The sequence below is a fragment of the Mustela lutreola genome, chromosome X, assembly GCF_030435805.1.
Source record: "Mustela lutreola isolate mMusLut2 chromosome X, mMusLut2.pri, whole genome shotgun sequence".
NCBI classification, from domain to species: Eukaryota; Metazoa; Chordata; class Mammalia; order Carnivora; family Mustelidae; genus Mustela; species Mustela lutreola.
In genome coordinates this window covers 45770289-45778216 of record NC_081308.1, presented here as the reverse complement: position 1 = coordinate 45778216, position 7928 = coordinate 45770289, and the positions used below count along the sequence as shown (strand labels likewise).

The following is a 7928-nucleotide window of genomic DNA, read 5'->3' as shown; positions in this document are numbered from 1 at the left end:
AGGGTAAGCTGTGGCTATATGTCCCCGAAGTATCTGGATGCACAGGAGAGATAGGGTGGTTTGAAAAAGAGACTGCTCAAGTCTCTTTTCTTCTCGGCAAACTACGTGGTAGTAAGTGTCTGCAGATGCTTAGGCGGGAAAACCTCACCCACGTTGCACGCCTCTGGATCTGTGCGCATGCGCATTGCTGTGAGCGAACAGTGCGCATGCTCATTACTTTGAGCCGGATCTTTACTGTGAGCGAACAGTGCGCGTGCTCACTGCTGTGCTCACATTGCTGCCGGCGTTCTGTGAACAAAGCTGAGTTCAATCGAGGAGGTTCTGTTCGTTGTGCTGTGAGCTTTCTCGCTACCTGAATTCAACTGGTAGGTCCCCATATCAGTCCTTCCAGGAGCTTAAATGTGAGTGAGGATGGAGAGGGAGCCAGTGGGCCTCAGGCAGGTGGGGACAGTAGAGCTGTGGCGTCCTAGGTGGAAGCGCCAAGGAGCTACAGCCCTTCTCCTCACTGACCCCGCGGCCGCCATTGTGCTTGTCCTCCTCTCCTTATCCTGGTGGTGGGGACAGGGCAAGCTACGTTGGTGGGCTGAGGAGGAAGGTGAAGATGGGGTGTGGACTGGGTGAGGAGGTCCTGGGGGGTTAGTTGAGGTGCCTGAGTCCTGGAACACTTGCAACTGCCGGCAGAGCACACCGGCCTGGATCCTCTATGGGTCCCTGTGCAGGGGCCAGACCAGGCGGTATAGAAAAGACCAGGAAAAAGGGAAAGTTGGGGCCTTGTAACTAGTGCCCCGAGATTTGTAGTGCACGGTGCACAGTGTCAAGGGAGGAGATGGCCCATTTAATGACCAGACACCTGAACCGTTGTAGTGCAGACACAGCCATAGGGAGTATGCAAAGGATTCTTTCTTTCTCTGTGTTGCAACAAAACCTGATTTAAGGCAGTAAAAGCGTCATAAATGGCAATGTGGCTATACTGATAGTGAGTGCAGTTTAATGTACAGCACTATTTTCTCAAATGCCTTTTGTACTGGGGAATCTAGCTGGGAGACTAAGCCTCATGTTTTAGCCTGTGCCTAAGGTGATTCACCGCCAGCCTGAAGTAGATGATCTTTGCAGCCCATGTATTTGGTGTGAACACAGCGTGGACGCTATACTGATACTAGGTTGGCTTTCAACGTATTTTCAAAGTAAGAAATAATTAAACCTGTGGCCTTAGAAGTGATATACCTCTCCTTTAGAGTACATTTTCTAAATACCAGTATTCTACTTTCAAGGAGGATTATGAGTGGCCGAGCCAGATCAAGATCCAAACCCAAACGCAAAGATGACCCAGGGTCTACTCAGCGTGTGGGTGTGAGTATTTCCATACGGGATTATTTAGATTACTGTACGTTCATTGCTCTGGACATTTTGTTGAGCTGCCAACCGACATACAGACACTGATAAAAACTACTCTGCTGATAAAAGGGGGGAAACAGTGAAACAGGAGGATTCCATATTCCTGGTACCTGTGGAAATACAGACTATGTCTTCTTTTTCATGATAATTAAGCACCAATTGCGCATATCCATCCCAACAGAGCTTACAGTAGACTCCAAAGTGCTGGTGGCTACCTCCTCTTGCACCAGCTACACTGTGGGAAGAGTCACTACAAAAAAAAAAAAAAAAAAAAAAAAAAGAATAAGCACATAGGGGTCGCCTGGGTGGCTCAGTGGGTTAAAGCCTCTGCCTTCGGGTTGGGTAATGATTCTGGGGTCCTGGGATCGAGCCCCACGTTGGGCTCTCTGTTCAGCAGGGAGCCTGCTTCCCTTCCTCTCTCTCTGCCTGCCTCTCTGCCTACTTGTGATCTCTGTCTGTCAAATAAATAAATAAAATATTTTAAAAAAAAAGAGTAAGCACATAGAATCATGATGTGGGAGTGTCTTTATGCTTATTCATTGTTTGATATTCCAATGTCTGATGTGTATTTACACTGTTAGCATGTATTAACCACACAACTTTTTATTGGCCCACCCTAGACACAGAAACCCAGGGTTGAGAAACCAAAACAAAAGGAGGCACCACCTGAGAGCCGGGATATGAAACCTGAACCTGGGAAGGAAGTGGAAGCACCACCTGCAGCTCAAGGTGATGAAAAAGGGAAGAAGAAAGTCTGTGGGGACAGAGGGTCTATGTGTGCATTGTGCATTCTGACAAACCCATGACAGGAGGAAAGAAAAGATGAGAAGAGAATCTCAGTCATTTCCTGGAAATGGGTTGAAAATGTGAAGAGTGTACAGTGTGCAGCTTTACGTAGTCCTTCACCATAATGAATTCCTCCCTTTTCCTTAGGAATTAATTGGTGTGCTTGAAAATGCAGCCCTCTCTAAATTGGAGGACAGTGTTTAACTACAACATATACATCATTTCCCTAGTTTAATTTGTTCTTAGCACATTTTTGTGGGGCCTTTTCACTCATTTCATGGAAAGCGCAAGCAGTTTTCAGCAGCACAGGCTGAGTGCCAAGTCAGCATACCCTACAAGATGTGGAATAAGGCCGTTTTGCATAGGGATGGGAGCCACATTTTAGAAATGAGAAAACTAAGGCTCAGGGATTGTGGCTTCCCAACGACTGCTTGACACATGGAGACACAATGCATATTTCATTACAAGGTTTATGTTCTTGGGGAACCTGGCTTGCTCAGTCAGTAGAGCGTGTGAGTCTTGATGTCTGGGTGGAATATTCAAGGCCCATACTGAGTGTAGAGATTATTTAACATAAGAGTTTAAAAAGAGGTTTGTGTTCTTCCTACCATCTGTGTTGCTATACAAAAAAGGGAGTGTGGTTCTCTATAGAATGCTTACTACTCAAATGTGTCTATATGGTAATATAGCTTACTACTGGCACAGGAATCAATTCAGTTCAGTGGAGCAGGACAGGAACTCCAGAAAAGAGCTCAATGAATGATAGCCACTGTCTTTTTCATCATTTGATATGGTACGTTTCGTAAGAGCTGTGTAATTCAGGAAACTGGCATTAGGGTCATTATATAGTATAATTATTAAGCGTCTTTGAAAGGTGTTTAAATACTTTTATGATTAGGTAAGTCAAATGTGTCTAAAAAATGATCATGAAAGAAGAAATGAATGTCTTCCAAATAGAGCATTTTCATCAAGTACTTGTCATGAATTATTTACACCATTCAGGCATGGATTATTTTAGGGATTCACTGTTAAGATGTTTCCACAAGACGTCTGACAACAAAGTCCATTGAGTCTTTCCACCCTCCTCCTTTTATACTTACTGTAAGACACAATTTGGACTGTTAATCACTAATGTTTTGCTGTTACTTTTGGAACTTTGTTCTATATGTGACTCCTTTATCCTAAGGTATACAGAGGGACTTTGCCCTGAAATCTGACTAGGGAAATTTGACAAAATACCTTGCAGGTTGCTCTAGTAGGGAATGGATGTCACCAGGATGGGATTTGTTAGAGGCCCACAAATACACACAGCTCATCCTTCAGAAAACCCCATTGTACTTTTAAATAAAATCTTATGCATGATATAGACTTGATTTCTTAGCTAGTTGATGCTCTCTATTCCTTGAACACTATGATAATAGAAAGGAAACGAAGTGCAGTGGGCTTGATCTTTGGAATGTCTCTTGAAATAAAGCATAACACACTTGTGGAAAACGAGGGTGTGAAATGCATTTTTCCATCACATTATTTTTTTATCACACTAGCCTATAGGCTTTCATTTATATTTCATATTTACTGCTTCAATTGAGTACCTTTGTATTTTAAGGACCAGACCTGAAAGCTGATCTCCAGAAGCTGCCTCAGGCAGAGGCTGGGCGTGTAACTGGATATCACCCTGGTGTCAAGGGGAGAAATCTGCCATTTTTAGAGCCCATTAAAATGCCAAGAGCAGGTATGTTATCCATTGACAATGCAAACTATAAGGGTCTTTTTCTGAATATCTTATTTTTATCTGTGTAGATATAACTTTAATGATACATTAATAACAGACTTTACATATGAAGATACTTTCCCAAGTAGTTCAAACTGGAACATCTTGATGACCTGACTCATATACTAGTAGACAGAGAAAGAAATTGGGTCAAAGCCTTCTTAAATCATAAAATATGAAAACATTTTCTGGTTCTGAGTATAGATACTTCAACATACAGCTAATAATACTCAGATCCTTCTGTAAGTTCTGCTTTTATCAAACGCAAAATATATTTGGATTCAATATCAGTATGATATATGCTGAGGCACTTAGGGAGGTTCTACTACTTACTCTAAGGTAACTTGTGTGACTCTCTGAGAATCCCTTAACTTCTGAACCCATCTTTACTCACACACACACACGCACACACAGATATATATAAAATTCAACTCATATACCATTTTCTTTCTTTTTTTTTTATTTTCAGCATAACAATATCATTTTTTCACCACACCCAGTGCTCCATGCAATCTGTGCCCTCTATAATACCCACCACCTGGTACCCTAACCTCCCACCCACCCCCCCGCCAATTCAAACCCCTCAGATTGTTTTTCAGAGTCCATAGTCTCTCATGGTTCACCTCCCCTTCCAATTTACCCCAACCCCCTTCTCTCTAACTCCCCCTGTCCTCCATGCTTTTTGTTATATTCCACAAATAAGTGAAACCATATGATAATTGACTCTCTCTGCTTGACTTATTTCACTCAGCATAATCTCTTCCAGTCCCATCCATGTTGCTACAAAAGTTGGGCATTCGTCCTTTCTGATGGAGGCATAATACTCCATAGTGTATATGGACCACATCTTCCTTATCCATTCATCCATTGAAGGGCATCTTGGTTCTTTCCACAGTTTGGCGACCATGGCCATTGCTGCTGTAAGCATTGGGGTACAGATGGCTCTTCTTTTCACTACATCTGTATCTTTGGGGTAAATACCCAGGAGTGCAATGGCAGGGTCATAGGGAAGATTCAAATTAAAACTACATTGAGATATCACCTTACACCAGTTCGAATGGCCAAAATTAGCAAGACAGGAAACAACATGTGTTGGAGAGGATGTGGAGAAAGGGGAACCCTCTTCCACTGTTGGTGGGAATGCAAGTTGGTGCAGCCTCTTTGGAGAACAGTGTGGAGATTCCTCAAGAAATTAAAAATAGAACTTCCCTATGACCCTGCCTTTTTCTTTTTTAAAAGATTTTATTTATTTATTTGACAGAGATCACAAGTAGGCAGAGAGTCAGGCAGAGAGAAAGGAGAAAGCAGGATTTCTGCAGAGCCGAGAGCCTGAGGTGGGGCTCAATCCCAGGACTCTGAGATCATGACCTGAGCTAAAGGCAGAGGCTTTAATCCACTGAGCCACCCAGGTGCCCCACATATACCATTTTCAATGCTGATATTTGTATTCTGTGGTTCTGTTGGTACCATACATGGAATACAGAGATATTCCATTTTGCATGAGTTTTTTTATCTGATAACATCTTTGGTCAAATTTTAACATGTGAATTGAGATGCCACTGCCATTGTGAACAAAAGAAGCCCAATGGTTGCTGTTGTATTTCTCTGTGGAGACTTGGATCCCTATTCTTGTTTTTTTTTTTTTCCCCAATGTTTATTTAAATGCTAGTTAATTAACAGATAGTGTAATATTGGTTTCAGGGGTAGAATTCAGAGATTCTTCACATATATATAACACTCAGTGCTCATCACCACAAGGGCTCTTCTTAATACCCATCAACATTGTAGCTCATTATCAACCCATCTTCCTCCATCGACACTCAGTTTGTTCTCTATAGTTAAGTCTCATGGTCTGCTTCCCTCTCTGTCTTATTCTCCTGCCCCATATGTTCATCTGTTTTGTTTCTTAAATTCTACATATCAGCGAAATCATGTTATTTGTTTTTCTCTAGATGACTTATTTCCCTTAGTGTAATACACTCTAGGTATACTCATATCCTTCCAAGTGGCAAGATTTCATTCATTTTGATGGCTGAGTCATATTCCACTGTGTGTATAGAAAGATATACGTATACGTGTACATATACATATACCTCTTTATCCATTAATCAGTTGATATTCATTTGGACTCCTTCCATAGTTTTGTTTTTGTTGATAATGCTGCTGTAAACATTGGGGTGCTTGTACCCTTTCGACCTGTAACTTTGTGTCCATGGGTAGAAACCTCCTGGTATAACTCGTGGGTCACAAGGTAGTTCTATTTTTAACTTCTTGAAGAACCTCCATACTTGTTTGCACAGTGTCTGTACAGTTTGCATTCCCATCAACAGTGTAAGAGGGTTCCCTTTATTCCCCCTCCTCGCCTACATCTCTTGTTTCCTGTGTTGTTAATTTTACCCATTCTGACTCGTGTGAAGTGTGTGACTATATAATCTATCTGACCAACCGGAACACCATTAAGGCAAACACCGTTAAGGCAAATGGTTACCCTGCTTAACCCAGGACATAAGGGATAAACTAGCTGACAAAAACAGTTTTCCACATAACCATAACCAAGAATAAATTATATGTGGTACTCGTTTCTCTACTGACATCACTGAAGCAGTAACCAACTTGGCATTATTCCTTCAGCATCATATATTAGTATATTATTTCAAATTGAAATCTTTAAATGATATTTACATGTAAATTTCTTGTGTTTTTCAGTTCCTTGCATGCTATTGGGATTTTTTGTGAAACTGAACTGTCTTTTTGTTTTGCTGTGCCAGTAGAAAGTGTGGTGTGTTCAAAAAGCTTTGGTAAAATACATGCTTGGAATTCTCTCTTAAAAAAAATGAAAACAGGGGCACCTGGGTGGCTCAGTGGGTTAAAGCCCCTGCCTTCGTCTCAGGTCATGGTCCCGGGGTCCTGGGATCAAGCCCCGCATCGGGCTCTCTGCTCAGCGGGGAGCCTGCTTTCCTTTCTCTCTCTCTGCCTGCCTCTCTGCCTGCTTGTGATCTCTGTCTGTCAAATAAATAAATAAAATCTTTTTTAAAAATGAAAACAATAGCATCCTTCCTGTACCATTAATTTACTGGAAATAAAATTCTCCTGAGTAAAGTTTCCAACTGTTCTATCTTACAGGTGAAAGACAGCCCCAGATTTAAACAAGGACAAGCTGGAACATGCAAACTACTCTTATGTGGGGTACTTCACTGTTGAAATTCTCTCAATAAAGTTTTATGAACTTTCTCCAACAAATCTTTTGAAATCTGTGTTAAACTTATTCCAAGTAGGAGGTGCCTGGGTGGCTCAGTCACTTAAACAGCTGACTCCTGGCTTCAGCTCAGGTCAAAATTCATTGGTCATGGGATGGCCCCTGCGTCAGACTCTATGCTCCATGGGGGGTCAGCTTGAAATGTTCTGTCCCTGTGCCCCTGTTTCCTCCCTACTTCCCTCCCTCTCTCAAATGAATAAATGAATCTTTAAAGAAAAATTTACTCTAAGTAGTAGATGCTATAAAAAATACCATATTCTGGGTCGCCTGGGAGGCTTAGTGGGTTGGCTTAGGTCATGGTCTCAGAGTTCTGGGATCAAGGCCGGCATCAGGCTCTTTGCTCAGTGGGGAGCCTGCTGCCCTCCCTCCCCCGCTGCCTACTTGTGATATCTCTCTCTCTTTCTCTTAAATAAAATTTTTAAAAATGTCATCATTTGAAATGTTATATTTTGATAGGGCTGATATACACAGATATATCTGTACATTGAATTTCTGTCCAGCAACCATGCTATGATTTAAAAACTGTATGTCCATACCCATTTTCAGTTTCAACATGCACAATGCCATCATCTTGGAACACTACCAGTTTGTTTCTCCCATTTTATTTTATTTTATTTTGTTTTAACGATTTTATTTCTTTTTCTTAGAAAGACAGAGTAGAAGCAGGGGAGAGGCAGGCTCAGTGCAGAGCAAGGAGCCCTATGAGGGACTCGATCCCAA

At 41.8% G+C, this 7928-nt stretch overlaps 1 protein-coding gene across 4 annotated transcripts; it reads left to right on the top strand.

Moving 5' to 3' along the window:
- The first annotated feature begins 245 nt into the window (after window positions 1–245).
- Window positions 246–7184, top strand: LOC131821946 (X antigen family member 3-like). 4 transcript variants are annotated; one of them, XM_059158322.1, is made up of 6 exons: window positions 246–365; window positions 1114–1184; window positions 1272–1350; window positions 2016–2124; window positions 3788–3913; window positions 7076–7184. In XM_059158322.1, exons 3-6 carry the CDS (start codon window positions 1279–1281, stop codon window positions 7096–7098), a joined length of 330 nt encoding a protein of 109 aa, XP_059014305.1. In that variant the 5' UTR covers window positions 246–365; window positions 1114–1184; window positions 1272–1278; the 3' UTR covers window positions 7099–7184. The 4 variants fall into 4 exon arrangements, with proteins under 4 accessions (XP_059014305.1, XP_059014304.1, XP_059014303.1 ...); XM_059158321.1 differs by having other exon boundaries at window positions 1076–1184; XM_059158320.1 differs by having other exon boundaries at window positions 1064–1184.
- The last annotated feature ends 744 nt before the right edge of the window (window positions 7185–7928 follow it).

Excerpts from the sequence above, each read along its gene's own strand:
- LOC131821946 (XM_059158319.1), top strand. The coding sequence starts at position 1,279 with ATGAGTGGCCGAGCCAGATCAAGATCCAAACCCAAACGCAAAGATGAC. Across the intron at positions 1,351-2,015 it reads GGTCTACTCAGCGTGTGGGT|ACACAGAAACCCAGGGTTGA; the intron begins GTGAGTATTTCC and ends GGCCCACCCTAG. Across the intron at positions 3,914-7,075 it reads CATTAAAATGCCAAGAGCAG|GTGAAAGACAGCCCCAGATT; the intron begins GTATGTTATCCA and ends TCTATCTTACAG.